This window comes from Sander vitreus, chromosome 24 (assembly GCF_031162955.1).
Source record: "Sander vitreus isolate 19-12246 chromosome 24, sanVit1, whole genome shotgun sequence".
Taxonomy (NCBI): Eukaryota; Metazoa; Chordata; class Actinopteri; order Perciformes; family Percidae; genus Sander; species Sander vitreus.
Window position 1 is genome coordinate 9,220,299 of NC_135878.1, and position 19,694 is coordinate 9,239,992.

The following is a 19,694-nucleotide window of genomic DNA, read 5'->3' on the forward strand; positions in this document are numbered from 1 at the left end:
GTGTTCAATTGAAATAATCTTAAATTAGCCAAAGACTTAACCCCATCCCTAACTAACCCTTACTATCCAGTGTAGGAAAAAAAAGCATGTAAAAATGTAAGACAAATATTAGAAAAAACAACTGTAGTTTAGTATTTAGCCAACAGTTTATCCTCTTTCCTAATTAGTTTATCATCTCATAACCCCACAAATGAATCTTGCAGGATCCCACCCTTACAGTAGGTTGGAAACGACTCACTTACGTTAATAGAAAAGAAGTACTACTCAACATACTTAAAAGGAAAGTGGATCATACGTTGGGTCCACTAAATCCAGAAAAAAGATGGACATTGGATATCTAAACGGAACATTTCGAACGTGACATTTTGGGTTCAGTAGAGTTCAGGTTGGTCATGCAAGCAGCAGCCACTGTTGTATGAAATTGCCTGAGAGACAATTAAGCCAAACATACCACAAAAATATACTTCTCTATAACCCTAAAAAAATAAAAAAATAAAAATAAAAGCCACCTAGAAAGACAAAACACAAAGACAAGAGACTCGTCTTGAGAGAAGTTTTCTCATTGACTTTGGTGCAGTCCAAATATTTCTGGAGCCAGCAGCTTGTGGCCATTAAGTGAACTGCGTCATTACACAGTTGTGCATTGGCTTAAACATCTGTGGTGGCTTCTGCTAGTTTTGGCATAATCTAGATTTTTAACGAAGACAATCATCAACAATCATCATCATACGATGTGTAACCCTAACCCTACCTTCCTCTGGAGACTTGGGTTGAACAGAACGGCCTTGCTTGCTCTTGCGAACTTTCCCCTCTCTCTTTCTGGTCTTGCTTCTCTCGTTGCTCCTGTCTGCAGCACATTCCGTCTCCATGGCTTCACCTTCCACCAGGATGGTGGGGATGTTGACTTTCAAGGTTGGAGGCGTCCGCCCCGCTTCCGCCTTCCTCCTTTTTAGGAGAGGGCTGATGGAAGGAGTGGGTGATGGGGTGAGCCTGGGGGGCTTGGATGGGAACTGGGACCCTGGTTCCCTCATGGTTATTGGGGATGCTCTCTTCCCATTCGGGCTTGGTGATCTATGATCTGCTTCCTTGTCCATCTTTGTCTCCCTATTTGAATCCATCCCCAGATCTCTGGTGGGGGATGAGAATTTTTGAGACATGGCAACAAGTGCGTCTTTGTCAGCTGCCGGAGAGCTTTGTAGGGTTTCCCTGTGTGCAAAGACAAAAAAAATAAATAAAAAAAAATACGTTATTTAATACTGACAAGTCTGGAATAAATAGTGTTAAATGAATTTCAATTTTGTGTCCAGTTCAATTTTGTCGACAAATAACTAATCCTACAAAGAAAAAAAAAATTACCAAAGACACACATACATAGGATTTTAAAAACAAGCAAATTCATCAGTAAAAATAATCTCCTCCAAACCTGGTGAGGCTTGTCCTTGTGGCTGTTGGCAATGGTTGCCCTGGTAACTGGTGAACTGGTGCCGTCTCCATGGTAACAGAGACTTTCCCTGTGCGTCCTCGTGATGAGCTATCCACTGGTTTCCCCTGCGAATCTGGCTGTGTCATCTTTTCAGGGTTGTTCCTTTGATTCCCCAGACCTTTGCTTTGGGCCTGTGGAGAAATCTGCAATCTGCTGTCCCCTTCCCTCTCCTCAACTTTTTTGTCCTCCAGGGCTCGCTCCCTTGCCTCCAACTTTTTAACCACTTGGGGAGGAATGGGCTCTATTTTGCCCGTGGTCAGCCTCTCTTTCTGTGACAGTTGCTCAGTGGAATACGCCTTTTTCAAGCTCGGTTTCCCCACAAGTTTCTTGATCCTCTGGAGCTCTTCGGCAAACTTGCTCTGGTAGCTCTGGACCCTCTGGGAGTAGCTCGTCTTGTCCTCCAAAGAAGAGGCCCGTTGCTTGAACACTACTCGCTTCTGGGTTGCGCCCTGCAGGATGCGGTCCTCCCCTTTGCTGGGGCCTCCTGTTTTCTTTCCGCTGTCGTCTGAGTCGCAGGAAGCTGCTCCCCCAAATCTAGATCCTGATCCAGATCTGACTCCTCCTGGCAGATCCACACTGGCACTTCGCACCTCAAAAGCACAGACCTTGTCAAAGATCTTAGGCCCAGCACGAGCCAGTTTGGGTGTCATGACAACACTGTTAACACTTGATGCCTGGTCGGTCTTCGATGATTGGGGATCTGAAGGTTTGGTTTTATCTGGGTCTTGGGCTTGGGTACTGATGTTGTTATTGTGCGAACTGGGAGGTGGCTGGGGAGAAGACAGGGGGACAGGGGAGGAGAGCCCCTGTGATCTGTCAGCAGCTTGACTCCTAGAGGTGGGAGGATTGTGGGAAAATTGAGGTGTGAAGTTAGAGTTCTGGTGCAGGTGCCATAGGCGTTGGAAAAGCAATAAAGAAGCAGATGAAAGTCCATTTGTGTCAATTATTTTTTCATATTCACCAGTGAGTTCCTTGTTTTTTGTCTGTGCTCTTTGCATCTCATTTTCAGAGAGCAACACATCAGACAGTGTAAAATGAAATGGCAGATAAAAAAAAGTATAAAATAATGTTGCCCACTTTAAGATTTCACACAATGTTAAGAACTTAATCTAACTGTGGTGAAGTGGAAGACACCCTAAGACACTAATAATTGGAAATGATAGGCATTAAGCAGCAACAAAGTTGCAGATTTACAACATGAACTCTTACAAAAAGGCAAGAAAAAATACCCCTGCTTTAACTTCAAATACAAAAACGGCATGCTTAAAAAGAAGCTGTGAATCACATGATCATTAATTTGGGACAACATTCATGCTATTATTAGCTCGGATCAATGCCAGCAACCCATGCATGCCACAGCAGACCTATAAAGATATGGTGTTGATCCAAAAGTGAGGGGTGGCTCTAGAAAACATGCAGTGGGTAAAAAGAGTAATCACAGTTTTCAAAAGTGCTCAATAATACATTAGCAGACTGTGCCATTGTGTCCTCTCTAATGGCTCGGAGAAATATTACCAATTATATTTTTTTAAGACCTGTAATCATTGTTAGATTGAAACCAAACCACACTCACAGCAATAAAATCAGAGTCGAAGGAAAGTGTGACATCAAAATAAAAATGGGAAGTAAAAACACTGTATGAAAAAAAGCTTGAATATAAGAAATAAGAGTAAAAAAAATGAATAGCTTTTGTAACTTGGATTACATACAGAGTACAATTTTTGCGAGTTGGGTCTATGGAGGATGTAATGTCTTGTTTTATGTGTCAGTTTTCATCGCAATTTGGGGTTTTGTGGCCAGTCTTTTTTTGTTTTATAGTGGAATCCTAAAAAGAAAATGCCATGTGCTATAGCGGCATAGAAAATGTCCTCCCTCTGTAGAGGCTGAACATGCTCCCATAGTAGTCGCTGCCTACAGAAACACTTTCCTCTGACCCTTGAACAGGCCGTGCCAGGTTAGCGTGAGACGCCCGGATCAGCGGTTCCACACCCAGGTGACGGACAGGGGGGGCTCCCTCAGTGGGAGCCCCGCCGAGGGCTTGCCTGGCAGGGTTTGGGTCCAAGTGGGGCCCCGGAGGGCGGGAGCCCAGAGCGTGGAGCTCTCGCTCCACTACAGGGTCATAGGCACCAGGTAGGGTGGCTCTGCGATCTGAAGCGTCTGGGTTATAGTCCATCATCCCGCCTCCCTCAACTGAGAGAGAGAGAGAGAGAGAGAGAGAGAGAGAGAGAGAGAGAGAGAGAGAGAGAGAGAGAGAGAGAGAGAGAGAGAGAGACAGACACTCAGTAATTTCCTAAAACAGCCTTTGCTAAAAACCAGCCAGCTGTAGTTTTTACAGGTGGTTTTTAGTGAACATTAGACAAACAGGAGTTATTAGAGCATTTCTGTGGGACTAATCTAAGATGTTGATTAATACACATTTGGTGGTCTAGTGAGTATTTACAGCAGCAGACGGTGTATGTAGGATTGACTGAAATAAACTGCAGTGCCTGTGCTCATTGTTCAATTAATTAAGGAACACCAGTGCAACAGTGTGGCTCACTGGTGTGTTACTGTATAATCAGGCGTTGACTACACAGGCAGTGCTGGGATAGTAGAATCAATTAATAGTTGCTTTCGGCCCTTATAGAATATCACCAGTTATGCTTTAAGAGAGATGGATGGTAAGAGAAAGCTATCAACTTCAATACCAGACAAAAAAAAATTTTTCAATAGCGTTAATTGAAAGGTGAGTTAATTGTCAGATTTGTTTTATCAATTGTGGAGAGATGGATCATGGATCATGTGTATTAAACTTTTAAGTCCATTTTTGTTAAGTGTCAAACCTTTTGCAAATGTAATATCATTGAAACACTCTTACACTCTGGTGGAAACACTTTCATTTCTAAACATTCTGCTTTAGACTGTTCTCTTCACCTTTTAATTAAAGAAAAACAAATGTAAGCATAACATGTAAATGAAAGCAGGGATAATCAAGGCTTATATTTTGTACAATACCTTGCTATATCCAAACTAAAAAAAGCATGTGAAGAAAGATTCTTTAATTAACTGAACGAGTCAGCAACACAAAGAGCAAGAATCCTGTGCTGGTAGGAAATGGTACTGATGTACAGGAACACGGTGAGATGGATAAAAGAGTCTATTGATTGTTTGAAAACAGGAAATGAAACAGAACGTGCAAGGGCGACGTTGTGGAGCGTGCACCACTTAAAGAGATCCTCCCCCATCGCAAATCAGGTAATGATTGACATTTTGGTGATGAGCAACGGAGGCAAGAGTGCTTTGGCAGCGAAAAGAAAGAGCAGTCAGCATCTTCCGTTAACGACGAACCTTGAAACAGCGATGTGTTGGGGGGATATAAAACGACCGACTCCTACTGCAATCACAAATGGTCCTGACTCAGCGCCACAGTCAGAAGACAACCTACATCACTTCCTCTTAAAGCAGAAAACACAATGAGAAATCTTTTCAGAGGGGCCACTGTGGAACACATTACACACTAAAACGCATCTGTTAGGTGTTGCAGAAGCTTTCGTTTTACTTGGAAGCAGAACAGGCTTTTAGTGCTGTGTTTTGACGCTAATGGAGATCGTTCTTTTCACAAACAGTCCTGCTCATACATTGTCCACTGGATCCGAACAAGGTCCGTCTGGAGTGACACAGAGCTGATTCTTCTGCGGAAATGCATCATTTGGGAAGGAAAAGCATCTTGTTAACATCCGCATTCTAGTGTTTGCATGCAGCTGAGGCAGCCAGAATCGGTTCCCTGAAGAGAACAAATGATGTATCACCTCACCCCTCCCTCATTTGATATTCTCTTTCTATTTTTTTTTTTTGTTTCGTTTGATTGTCTCTGGAGGGACGTGATGAGGCCATAGTCAGCCCGCCAACACGAAAGCTTAGAAAGTGCAAACACTGTGTACAAGCGAGGGAAGAATCTAAAATGTCTCCCTGGTAGAGGAGAAGGGTGTCAATATTTCTGATCTATATTCAGACATCCTGTTGCCTGGTTAGGAACGGGTGTTAAAGGCATGCAGGTTCTGTGACGCCAGTCGAACCAACACCACTTCAGCAAAATGAGTAAATACTCTGTCGGGAATCCTTTTTTAAGCTGTGCGATGCCGACAGAAAAAAAAGACTCATTAGGTTGTAATTGGGTATTGCCTGCCACTCAAGGAAATTATTTTTCTTTGCATTAAGAGATCATGATCGAGTGGATAAACATTTCTTTGGACCTCTTCTTGTCAAAAATGAAAAGCAGCCTTTAGGCTTAATCAGCTTTAGTCTAAGTGTCATATTAGACTAAATGGGTTGATGGGACATACGCCAGAAACAATGACTCCTCGATTTTTTTAATACAAGACACATCAGGGCAACTTTGCTTCTGTTGGCAGAAAATGTAATTTTGTAGATCAGAGTTGAACAACATTGAACTTTGACTAGTCTATAACCACGACATTCCACTTCCGGGATTGCCAGAGCACGTTTTTTCCCACCATTCCGGAATGCTGTGTGGACTAGCCAGACCCTCCTCCTCAGCGCTGTGGAGGAAGGTCTGGCAAAGCGAGACTACACTAATAATGCCTGTCACAGTTTCCCAGGTTTGACCAACCAAACTGCTAATAAAATACTCAATACAAATATATAAAACGGAGAGAAGCAGCAAAGCCTCACACTGGAGAAGTTGGAAGAAGCAAATGTTTTGCTCTTGCTTAAAAATAAATGACTTAAACGTGCAGCTCTGACACACACAGCTCGATCTAAACTTAATGCTCTCTATTTATGTCCTAATTGAATAAAATTGGCAAAGCACAAGTACACAATATAGTAAAATAATTGGTGCCATTAGCTTCAACCTCATTCATCTAGCAGAAAACAGTCTCACAGTGAGATCCAGACCTGAGACAGGTTCCCTGCTGAAACTAGGGCAGTGTGTCACATTGCTGCATCACACCATGGGGGATTCATGCATTCTGCCATATCGGATTTTATCCAACGCTCGTCTTGGGCCAAGTTGATAACAGCCCTCCATTAAATCTATCAATCCGCATTGAATCATAATTTCATAGAAGTGTGTTTTTGGCAGCTATGTTGGTGCTGCAGTAAATTATTTGACTATCACCTCATGAAGGTTTAAAGAGCTACAGAATATGTCTATGGTGCACTCCTCACATCTTTTTTTGCAAGTATTGCCTGTTTGCAACTATAAAAATATAAATTGAAAAAAAAAAAGCTGAAATGTCAGTTTTAAAGAGCTAATGTAGGCAAGATTTTTAGATTAAAATACCTGAAGGTCCTCTCCGTCCAGCCTTGTCTTGGTGCCTCCCGGGCCCTTCTTTGGTTTCCATCTGAGGTTCTGTGGTCTCATCCTCTGTGTTCTCAGAGTCTGAAATAAAGAGAAGAAAGAAAGAAAAAAAAACAGATATTAGAGAAAGAAGGGGGAAATTCAGAAAAGAGAAATTAAGGTGGAGGAGAAGAGGCGGCTCAAAACAACAATAGAATCCCAGTGTAAATGACATTTCACATTTGTTTAGCGGCACAGGGTTTGATGGGCCCTGAAAAGAGCCGTGGAGGGAGCCCCCAGAGTGCAATGTAATTGGTTGAAGCTCGAGCGTGACATGAAGCCAGCTCTGGCTTATAAATATACTTGGCTGATACATGGAGAGGAGCAGTATGTATAGGTGCTCTCTCCTCGGGTCTCAATACGTTTTGACTTTGGTAAGAAAACAGCAGAGTGAGCTTATTTTACTTCATTACGCTTTGTTCTGTTCATTTTTTTTACTTTGATTTAAAAATGTTATTACTTACACCTTCCTAAACCCCAGCACCACTTAACCAAAGTAGATTTACAATTCAATGAAGCATTAGAATAGCACAAAATATTAAGAAAATGCATATGATGCCAGAAAAGTAGGTATTGATTTTCACACCATGACTCCAAATTAAAACTAAAATGTGACTAAAGGTCAAAATGATGCAATGATTACTGGGTAACCTTTTCAAAAAGGACTAGTATAAGTGAAACAACATGAAGGCAAGATATTTCTGTGCAGCAGTGAAGGAAATGCCAACCATTTAGAAAATGCTATAATAAATGGGAGATACAGTCACAGAAACCACAAAAATGTGATACGTGCCAACAAAAAGAAAGGGACAACATCCATTTGATTGTGGTCTTGATTTTATAAAAGGTACATTCAAAATCAGAAGGAAGAGACAAATATGGGTGTAGACAAATAAAATATTATGCAGTACAGATTTCTCGAAGGAAGTTAATCTTAAATATTAAAGAACAGAAAACACATTGAAGGGAAGTGAGAAACCACAAATACAGTAAGGTCACAATAAACAACCTGGAACCACATCTCTGTGGCTGAGATCACATTGAACAGATGAAGTTAAGGAGGGACGGATGGGCGGATGGAAAAAAGAATAAAATAAAAAAAAAGGGGGGCAGAAGATGAATCAAGACAGGCAGGTTTACCATAGCTTTGCTTTCGGCAGGAGCGGAAAACTTCACTTCCATAGTGGCAGCAAGAGAGGGCAGACGGGAGAGCACCGTTACTATGGAAACCAGCATCTCTCTCACCCACACGACCAATCCTCTTCGTACCCATTAGAGTCTAAAATCACCAGCCAAACTGCTGCGAGGCTGACAGATATGTTTACTGGTTAGAGAGCTTGTGAAGGAGGACGACGACAACCACAAAATAGGTTGCACCTCATTGCGCCTCACATCAAGTCAGATCCTGATTAGATCATTCTAGAAGGTCTGCCTGATGATAAAAAAGCCAATGTAACATGAACAATGACCATTAACTAATTACATTGCAAGCAGCATGTGTGCGTTTTCCTGGGTGTGGGTATGTAGATCCACCCATCTGTGTCAAATTAAGTTAAATAGCTTGCACACCATGGGCGAGGGAAATGGACTCAGCAATGTAATCATGGGGGGGGGGGGGATATATTTCACAGCGTATGGCTTGTTTCGTAATGTAAATATGATTTGGAGTCGAGTACGGCAAGCCTCTGGTTTGGCTTGGATCAGAGAGCGCAAATTATTTGCCAAATATTATGCCATAAACCATCGAGGGCACACATTATTCACTCGAGGCTTTTATGCAGAGAGGCAACAACGCGATTACAAAAACTAGTGCTGTGTGGGGGTGGATGCACATTAATAAAGCACACTCTGGTTGTAAGCAGTCACGCAGTAAAAATAGATAAAATACACTAAAGCAATATAAATGTTTTACAACAGCAACTTTCATATATAAAAGAGCTATTAGAGGAATACATCAAAGTGAAGCACATGCTGTTGAAGGCTCAAACTAACAGAAAAAGAGGCCTGAGAAAATCACAAGGCTACAGCAGTTTAGATTTGTAACAGAAAAGAACAAGACTACAACATAATAGAATTAGTGTAAAACTTATACTGACAACACACCATGAGTAAATCTGCCAAATGTCCGTGTGGAATGCCCAGTTCTCTGAAACAAGATACAAAGTACAATGCATTATTTAACAGCAAACACAGCCAAAGATACTGCTATACACAAAACACTAGAGTGCAAATGGCAAAGGTCCCTTTAACCCAAAAGTATTGTTGTTGTCACATCCTGAACTCTAAGTAGCACAAAGTGTGCTGGGTTTGTAGTAGAATTTGTTACCATTTTGAAATCACCGTTGTATATGAAGAAATGTTATCCAAAAGGTATAATGATAGCATTGGCTGTATGGGAACTGTATGGCAATAGACATTAGATATCATAATGGCATCTAGTGGTACATTCCATGGGAACAGTATGTGTGACAAAATAATCCCAACTCAAAAGGTCAACTTGATTTTGAAGCTTTTTTTAAAAAATTATGTCACAAATTCTTAAAGTTCAAGCTGATCTTCAAATGTCTCGTTCTGTCAGTCCAAAACCCAAATACATTTGGTTTACTATGACATGAGACAAAGAAAGGTTGCAACTAAAAAGCTGAGAAAATGAGTAAAACTATTAATTGAGCATCAAAATAGTAGATTTACTTTGTCTTGATTGACTAATCAGCTGGTCAAAAATAATTCAACTGATATTCAATGCACTAAACCTTGTTCCACTTATGCATCACATCAGACAAAACTCAATTTGACATCATGATAAAAAAATGATATGATCATATCAGGATTAGATTCTGCTGAGATCAATAATATTGAATCCTCACCCAGCCACATCCATAAGAAAGATGCATGTCTAAAATGATAAATATCTCACAAACTCTCCAGGCCATGTTTCAATAAGTGTCCCTGGCTGCTGATAAAGCAGTTGGTAAAGCTGCTTCTTGGACAGTCTGTCAATCAGCACCAAGGAGAGCTCCTCAGAATGACTCACTGCTTGCAGCAGATGGAAAGCGAAAGTAGCAAAAGTGCGAAGTTGAAATGACTCATTTCACACTTATTTCCCCCCACGTTTGCTGCGTACTCCCCATTGGTTAATGTTTTTGTGTCAAGCAATTTGTGTAACTGTTGCCCGTTGGTAACTGCCGTTTGACTCCACTAGAAGCTTCCATCGTTGTCGTGATTTCTATTGTTATGGCCTCAAGGCAATCATATCAGCAAACGCCAGCCACAAACGGCATCCTTTTGAAAAGGATGTTTTTGGCAAATATTTCAAAAATATTCTATGGGAATAATCCAAATCCTACCAGCATAAATTCACACAGATCTGCTGCTGGATGCAAAAGAGCATGTCCCAAGGGTTTGATATTGATGCAGAATTCAGAGAGGCAACGCGACCATCAGAAATCAGCTTTATCCCCTGCTTTGCTCACTTCGTAGCCATTCTGACTGGCTGCCCTGATTCTCATGTCTCCATGGAGTGTAGCCTACTGACACACTTTTCATCTGCTTCCAATTGGTGAAGCCTGCTATAAGAATGACTTATTATATGACAAAACTTCCACGACTTCCAGTGCAAGATACACATTTGACAACACAGAATATGGAGCAGAAATTTGGGCTGTTTGAAGATGGAAAGTGGATTATTGTGCCTCTTTTAGTGTTTCAGTATGAGGTTCTTACAAGATGATATTTATTGCTTATACTGTACTGAAATACTTTTTTACTTTTTTCAGTTTTCCTGAGCTGACTCTGTTACGTTGTCCTGACTTGCCCTCAGTTTATCGACCGATAACAGAACGTGGAAAACTGCAAACATCCCCAACTGAATTAAATGCCTAAAGTAGTGGTGCTAGGTTGTAATCAATGCATTCCCTACGCAATATTCTTAAAATGTTTCTTTTACCACAGTTATGTTACAAATTGACACATTTCCATCTCATTATCAGGTAAAGGGTGTGGCATGACATCCCAATATGTAAAAAAAAATAAATCTACTAATATCTATGAAAAAAACAACAACCCAGATTTAGTTTTTAGTTAACACAATCATTAAATGCAGTTCTTTTCCATAAAAGAAGCAAACTCACCTGAAATCTCTTCTTGGACCAGATTTTCTTCATGTCTTCAAGTAGTGCTTCCTGTCAAGCGTGCAAAATTACCTGTGGCATGAGCTCACAAAAACCCACAAACCAATTTACCCAAACCGAATAAGCCCAGGGTGTGGCATCTAAAAAAAAAAAACTAAAAAAAACGGAAAAAATTAATAAATCAAGATTCAAAACGGGATTGAGCTGCCTTTTGTGCGTGGGTGCGTTTACTCTCCAGTCTGGCAGCAAGATGGGGAGAAAGCGAGAGGATGCAAATAAGCCGGAGCCAGGTGTCTTTGTGTCTGAGTGTGTATCCGCTGATGTGAACAGCGTCCCTCTCTGACGTAGACGTTGCCTTTAGAGGGGCAATTCTCAGCTGGTTTGTCCAACCCCCCCCCCCCCCTCTCTGCCCGTTCTGCCTCAATCGAGAGCACACTCAGCACAAGAGGGGGTTGGGGTTGAGCATAAGGGCTGTGTTGGTCTTGATTGCAGTGATGAGAATGGTGAATAAGAGGAGGAGGCGGCGGAGGAGGAGGATGAAAAAAATGAGGAAGAAAACAACTGGCTTCAACAGAGCATGTTGACTTTTTTTTTCTTTGAGCAGCCCGAGTGAAAGATGAGAGCGACGAAGCGCAAGACTGAGGCAAAGAAAGAGTCAGAGAGAGAAGAAGATAGACAAAGAGAGGAGATAGAGAGCAGAGAGTGGAGGCGAGAGCAAGAGACAAGGTTGGTGGGGAAAGATTCACGAGGGTAAAGGCAAAGCAGGGGAGAAACAGAAAGCTAGAGGAAGGGAATAGATCATAGGAAAGGGGGTTAAAGTGGCTAGACATTAAGGGGGGGGGGGGGGGGTTATATTTCAGTTTTCTTAAAAATATGTACAACCTGACTACAAACAAACACAAATCCTAACATTGTTCTTACACCCTCTACCTCTCAGTCAATCTATTCTCTTGCTCTATTTGTTTTCCATTATAAGGAAGGTAGTAGCCCTCAGCAAAAGCCATAAGCCATCAATTATGTATCTATATTCCACGTCTGTGAGCTTTAACCAGTGATAGGGTTAGGTTACCACAGCCGAGGGCTATTTGGACTAGAAGAGCAAACATGTTCCCCCTACTGGATTACAGAATAATGCATGCTTCTTATTTCAGGTACACAACAAGCAGCAGCCACAGTTCAACCTCAAAATAATATTTTCATTATGGATTCATTGTTTAGTCTATTAAATGACAAATATGTACAGCAAAATGTCTTACCAACAATAGAAAACCCAGATATTTTCATCTCACTAAGCCATCACTGATATAATACGTATATCTATTTCCAGAGGCCTGTGTAAATCAAACAAAGACAATATTATAAAACGCTCTCCTCCAGGATGTCTGATTTTTTGAGCAAATATAACCGCTTCTCTCTCTCCGTTTCTCTCTCTCTCTCTAACACATTCTGACACACGTTAGTTCTTTCAGACACATCTGTGCTCCCCACACCTCCTCCATCAAATGAATCTAAAAATAATTACAGTCAGACCCAGATCTCATCCCAAATAAGAACCCAGGATCCCGGTCCACATTTCAGCACAGCTCTTCTATCCCCGACTGCTGACTTGCTTCGCTGAACGATTTGCTTTTTTAGCATTGTTAAGGAAGGCATGTTACTGTTTATGGCCTTGTAAACACAGAATCAATATGTGAGATTTACTCCTGCCATGAATCAGGAGTTTCTTAGTCAATGATTTCGATTCTGGTCATTAACTCTTTTCTCTTTAATTTGATTATTATTATCCAGCTACTAGTGGAATCTTTCTATCCTAACGACCTCCCAAACTAGATTTAAATAGTCATCCTCTAAAGACAAACTTGGATGCACTGGATTGCAGTTTTCAATTGTTATTTGAACAAACCTCACTCTCTTCAACCCTCGCCCGCCTCGCACTCCTCCTCCATCAATCACCAGTGAGAGGTATTCGCTCCAACAGAAAGTGCAGCAATCAATACCAGTGCTTTATGCGTGATATGGGATACACCCTCAAGTAACAGTTCAAACGCCTCCGGATCAATAAGCCCATCATAACACAACATTCCATGACCAGCATCCAATGAGAGGCCAGATACGGTGGCTAGGCTTCCATTTGTTGGAAATATCTCTCATGAGGTTGTTTATTTTTTATGCTCACTAAAAGCCACAACGACTCCGCTTCAACCAAGCTATGGCTGGAATATCATAAAATATTAGCCATTGAGATAAGATAATTTGATTTTATTGGTGCATGTGATATCTTATTCTGAATCTGGTTTTGTTTGATGGCTCAGGAGGCCATGTTGTCCTCTGCACTGCTTAAACCTGCAGTGTACAGTACACAGACTAGGACAAAAGCCAATCGTCATTATTGACGTTAAAAACATTTATGCGACATGCCTCTGCAAAAAACACATGCATTTCTTTAAACGTCTCTGTTGTATCAGCCTGCTTGACGGCTGCAAAATTCGGCTTCTGCGATCTAAACACAGATGGAGAATTCATAGACACGGAATGAGCGTTAAAAACATTTTGGACACGTGCAATTCGAAACATACCATAGTTTAATTATCTTAAAACAACAATAGAGTAAGCAGACTTCACGGCGACCCATTGATTTTATGACAGAGGCCGCTTTCTGTGGAGCAGCCTTGATGGATGCCTTCCAGGCATGCAGCTTTATCAGCAGCATAATCTCTCTGCAACGGGAAAACAGAATGTGCTGCTGTTACATCACACTGTGATCACACTCTTTTAGTTTTTCAGTGCATACTTGTCAAATCCAACTATATAATGTATGAATACATTACATTTGTAACCTTATGTATGGAAAAGAACTGGACTGTGAAACAGTGAAGTGCTGCACTGAAGAATCTTCCAAGAAAAACCTGCTCATAAACCAAGCATGAAGTCATATTTAAATTGAATTTGGAAAGCCAGCATCCATAAACACCAAGATTATTTGTATTAATACTTCACTGTAATGGTCAATGCCTTAGCTTAAAACGGGACCTTCCTGTGATTTTGTGGTATCCTATGTTGGCCTGGTAATAGGGTCTAAGGGTCTAATGGTGATATATATTTCTAGGTTACAACATTCCATAGCAACCAAAATGGAATATTTTATTTAGTATAGACTAATTAACTCCATGTTATACAGTTGTTCTTCATCGTTCACGTACAATGTTGGCAAAGAAACTGTTTTAAAATTAGGGACAAAATACAAATCCATGCTCAAAATCCTTATGTTCAGCAAAGTATTGCAATCTTTTCCGTGGCTATACTGTATTGATACATGGATGCCAAGTATCGATCAGTATTATATAAATTGCACATGAGACTTTCCTTTTGGAACTAGAAAAATAAAATCAATTGCTTTTTCAGTCCACAAGATTATGCTGTTGAGTATACATTTATCTTTTTAGATAAAACAGGAGTGACAAAGTTTTCCTTTAGGAAACATGTGAAGTTGGAAAAAGAGGTAATTAATCGCAAAATATTTAGCAGTATATCCCAATATGTTTAAAATCGCAATAATATCGTATCGTGACATTAGTATTGTGATGATAGCGTATCATGGGGCCTCTGGTGATTTCTACCCCTACTGGTGGTATCCAACAAAAAATCTTGGCTGTACATTAGGCCATAGATTTCAGTCCACATCATCCTACTCACAAAACACTCTCAGGTGGTTTCTGCACTCAGTGCCAGCACCTGTGTTAAAGGTGCAGTAGGTAAGACTTATAAAACTAACCTTCTGTCATATTTGCTGAAACTGACCCTATGTTCCAGTAGAACTACATGAAGCGGGTAATAAAAATAAATAAAAATCCGACTCCTCTGGCACCACCTACAGCCTGTAGTGTGATTTGCAAAAATCCACCGCTCCCTGTTCGGATGCACCAATCAGGGCCAGGGGGGGGTTGGTGTCTAACTGCGTCAATCCCTGCTCATGCACAAGTATTCATTCTCCCTTGTCGGGGGAGGGGCTTAGGAGACCGTTTTGGGCTTTAGCGGAAAGGGGTCGATGTTCAAATTTTTTGGCTAAGTCCTGGATATTCGCAATCCTACCTACGGCACCTTTAAATGTTGTGAGAGTTGTATTAAAAGACAAATGTGTGCAGAAAACCTGACATTTTATGTCAATACATTTGAATTTGTGACCCTGCACACTACGTGTGTAGTATTAGACCAAAGCATTAACCAAGTAGACAATTTGCACCACATTTGGCAGCCATTTATCAAAGGAGAACATTTTTAATGAAGCAGGTTCTTGATTTGCCCCTCAAATCCCTTCAGAGGCAAATGTGAGTGGGGGTATGTCCATTCAGTTCATATGGTGAGGTGGTTTGAAAATCCCAAATGACAGTGGCTAATGTTGACAGTCACACTGCAACCCGATCCTACCACCTAATCCTCACCAAATCCCGGAGGGTTCCTGTGAATGACTGTGTACCAGCGGGATGGAACACAAACACACCCTTTGCCAGACAAACACCAGGGAAACAGCGGTGGCTTTACCCCCACATATTGCCTCAGCTGCCTCATGAGAACAGCGAACCTAATTAATTGTACTGTATCCTCAATCCACTTGAACGCAATATTTAGAGAATGTGGAATCATCAAGCAGCCAGAGATTATCCCTGCTCCAGTATGCCGATGTAAGCCTTTCGCAATCCAGAGAAGAGGACTGGGTCGATAAGAAATGGTGAGAGCAGGAATGCCATGCTATGTAAGATCTATTAAACAGAAACTGACTGAGCAGATAAATGTGTTTAAGGCTTAACTGTAGCACATTTGCAGGATATAAAACTATTAAATATCACATTTATAGCCCTAGTTGAAATGTAAATTCTTTCATTTTTGTTGTTTCATTGAAAGTCACAATTTGCTCCAAATAAATCTTAGGTATTTTGCGTATTTGCATATATAATTGCAGTTTCACTTAATAAACATCTTATCTACAATATACTGTATGTCTCGTTGGGCCTGTTTTAATTCTGTTTAACATATTCCCAATGTAAACAAAACTTTAAAAGCATCAACAAACTCTTCGTCTAGTGGTAGACCATGTATTTATACATCCGTCAATCAGTTTTGGGAGTCTGATTTCAAATCCTGTTCTGGGGACTTAGGGGGTGGGACGACCCCTTTGTTTACATTTGGATCACGGTGTGGACCTGGTTGGGCAAAATTCGATATTTTCTGGAAAAAGTAAATTGTATATGCTGGTTCCCGGCTAGCGCTTACGGGAAAAAAAAGGATAGGCCAATTATGTCATTACCACTACCATTTTTAAGTATTTCAAATGTGATCCAGTTAAAATGTACATTGAAAACAACAGATAACTTGAGTGTTTATGGGCAGCCATATACAGTACATACTTGCACTATTGCAAACAAGATTGTTGTACCTCAAAGTCAAGCCTGCAGTAAAAAGCATTATCCATATATAGCTGGGGCTTCGTAGAACAGGGCAAGACATAGAAGTCACAAACTGAATCAAAATTAAGCAGCAGCAATAGCGGCCTCAAGTATATTACCTTGATTTCCTTTCTATTACAGCTCTTCCACTTAGTTGAGTATGCATTTTCTAAATTGCCTGCAACAGTGTGATCCTTCCAGGATCCTACCAGTTTATGCTTTCATAGTACATGTTTTATATTGATAAAAGCTCCCACTCACCTCTCAACTTTTTGCTTCTCGGCCCACTCACACCATCCCTAGCACTCCTCAAAGCTTTCCGTGCATCAAGCAGCTCCTTCCGCAACATAGCTCTCGTCTTCCTTTGTATGTTCCTTTAAAAACCGACTAGGTGGCTACTTCTGCCCAAGAGAACTTCTCCTCTGTGTACAAGTCTTCCAACAAGTCTTTTCCATTGGGACACACCACTTAAAAACAAGGAAACTTCCTCAAAATGACTCCTATCATTTCCCCCAGTTTCATCTTTTCTTAGTATGTTGTTAAAATGGCTTCCTCTGCAGCATGAAATGAGGAATTGGTCAAACAAGGATGTGTCGTCTTAAGATTGCTGCCGGACCATTAAACGTTATCTTCCTTAGCCAGTGTCTGTCTTTTTTTGTCCTCTCCCTGTCTTCCCCCAGTCCTCCCTAACTTTGACTGTCAACCACAGCAGTCTATTTTGAGTCTTGCATAGTACAACCCCTTCAGTTGTACTGTACTTTCCCCTTGCACCCCCATTCAGAGAGCCTGCCCCCCCAGTTATAGCAGGAGAATAAACACACTGCTACACAGAAACCAAAAAACCTTGCTGTCCTCCGTCGGTCACTCTGCTTGGAGTTTTGAAAGTCGAGTACAGTCAGACATGGTGTGATACACCATTAAGGATATGCTTCAACTGCACATACATTATGGGACAATGGGACAGTTACAGGGACACCAGTCGAAAAGAGATGGATCTATTTCAGACAACAAAGTGCTCATAAACCTTGGAGCTGGAGGTGAAAATAACACTGTAGCATCAAATGACTTAAGTTTAGACTGCGTGAATAAATGAGTACATAAAAAAAACTAGTATTCATATCGAGGTTTTGCATCATTGCAATCTAAAAATGAATGCGATTATGGATCGCCATGGGCATTTACTACGACTGTCTCATGAATAAGAATATCAAATGCTTACCACACTCCGGTGGCAAGTTATTATGAGCTGAATGTCCTGTAGGACTGAACTCTATCTGTAAACTTACTCTACTTTATAGCCGTCTTTTAGGTGATGTAGCAGACTCATCGCTAACAAATGATAGCATCTGAACAGCTTTCTCCAACAGGAATGGTGAATTTCGGTGCTGTATTTGACTGACCTGATGATTTGTCATCCAATTGATTAGGTGTGAAGATCACCATCAACTTGTTAGTATGCTAAATATGCATTTCCAGTACAAATATTACTTCCTATTTGACATGTAAGCCATTCATTAGTCAATGTATTAGCCTGTTTATTAGTGTACTATGTTTATTAGCCCAGTGGCTTGTTACTGTGTATTTAAAGAGGAACTTATTTGATGATTTTTCACATAAAGATCAGTTGAGTCATGTGTACTACTCTGCCTGTTAAAACAATTGTTAAAATGCCTTTTTTGGTTCTGAAGGGAGGAGTCACAGCAATAAGTCTACATTACAGGCTGCATAACTGAGGGCATGGAGTTTGAAAGACATAGACGGTCTAATGAAAATTTGCTATTGGTTGCATTAAGGGGAATGTAGGATCCAGTGTTTTTGGGTGCTTCACACACTAGGGATAAAAATGAAAATAAAAAATTAAATCAAGATATTTTGTATCAAATTTGACTTTTCTTTTTTAAGGTTTCTTCAACTTTATGTATGTGCAATACTAAATCGCTGGACCCCTTTGAAAAACAAGTTCAAGTTGACTGTGCTACTTCAAGTGCTGTACTCCGCAAACCTAAATCTACCTGATCAGACTGTTAACATTACTGAAAAGATCTACGCCTAAAAAACAACAACAATCTCTTTCAACAGTATCTCTAGAATGCAAACAGCTTTTTTGAAACCACATGAAAATGGGTTAAAGTGAGAACCTGTGAAAAATAGCAAAAGCATGAAGCGGTTTGACTACTATAGCATATACTGTACAGATCTAGTTCCAACATCTACTTCAGCTAAACCAAATGAAGTTAACTAGGTACGGGACCAGTGCCATGTCTCAACCACAACTTCCTGTCAAGCCTACTTATACCAGGTTAACTGGTCCTCTGCTGTTTGCCCTAACCCATTTACCTTTCCACCTCATCCCTCTCTGTCATTCCTTCTCTCTTCCCTCCTGTCTACCACTCGGTTTTTCAATTCTCTGCACACCTCTCTTCTCCAGCTACAGTCTAGGGCTCATTATTGGCTTGGGTGACAGAATAGCAAAGACGGGTCCCCAGACTCTCCTCCTTCCCGGCTTCCACTACCAGCTTAACCCAACAACTTCCTCCTCCTCCTTTCACCCTCTTTCTCACATCATTGCATCCTCAACATTCAAAACTTCCCTAATACAATAAAACTGTTAATCACACACTGTTGTAACGTGATGTCACTTACACAAAACAAAGTAAACATGAGCATAGACCTTGAAAAGCATCTCAGATTTGATTGCCTTAGAGCTGCGTTTTCCACCTGTTTTGGCATGTGACCCATAACATGAAACAATGTCTACTGGCAAACCCTGACCACAGGATGCATAAGTCTATAGGTTTTTGAAAACTGAAAACTGTGCAACCCCACAGATTTGTCTTGCAAGCCCTTACGGGGTCCTGACCCACAGGGTGGAAACCAGTGCTTCAAAAGGTGACCTTTCCAATGTTCTTATGAGTAACTGCAAGTCATGACTGGGATGCTCGTGCTCCTGCGTCACAATACGACAATGATCTCCTATTGTAAAAGAAGCTTAAAATACCACAGGTGACCGATGTGCTGCTTTCTCAGAGCTTCCATCAAACTGCTTATCTGGCCTTTAGATGCCTAACAGTATGTTAATCAGAAGCTATACGCCAGAGAGTGACGTCAATAGGGTAGTCTAGACTTGTGACACAGCACTACTCTGGTTTATGGTTGGTCTGATCTCTCAGGGTGATATCTTAAAGTGACAGACCTGACCGGCTATATGACTCACTGAGTGATGCTCAAAAGCAGCCAGAATAGCCATTAAAACTAACTGCACACAAGTGTAAAAATACATACTAACAGACACCCATACA

The 19,694-nt window shown here is 40.9% G+C and overlaps 1 protein-coding gene across 1 annotated transcript in view; it reads right to left on the reverse strand.

Moving 5' to 3' along the window:
- spega (striated muscle enriched protein kinase a) overlaps positions 1–19,694 on the reverse strand; it is a 48,656-nt gene that overhangs the window by 26,175 nt on the left and 2,787 nt on the right. The window contains exons 2-5 of the mRNA XM_078243703.1: positions 6,768–6,866; positions 3,526–3,673; positions 1,424–2,314; positions 752–1,206 (exon numbers count right to left, since the gene is read on the reverse strand). Of these exons, the coding sequence (XP_078099829.1) occupies positions 752–1,206; positions 1,424–2,314; positions 3,526–3,673; positions 6,768–6,866 (1,593 nt within the window). The remainder of the gene's footprint in view (positions 1–751; positions 1,207–1,423; positions 2,315–3,525; positions 3,674–6,767; positions 6,867–19,694) is intronic.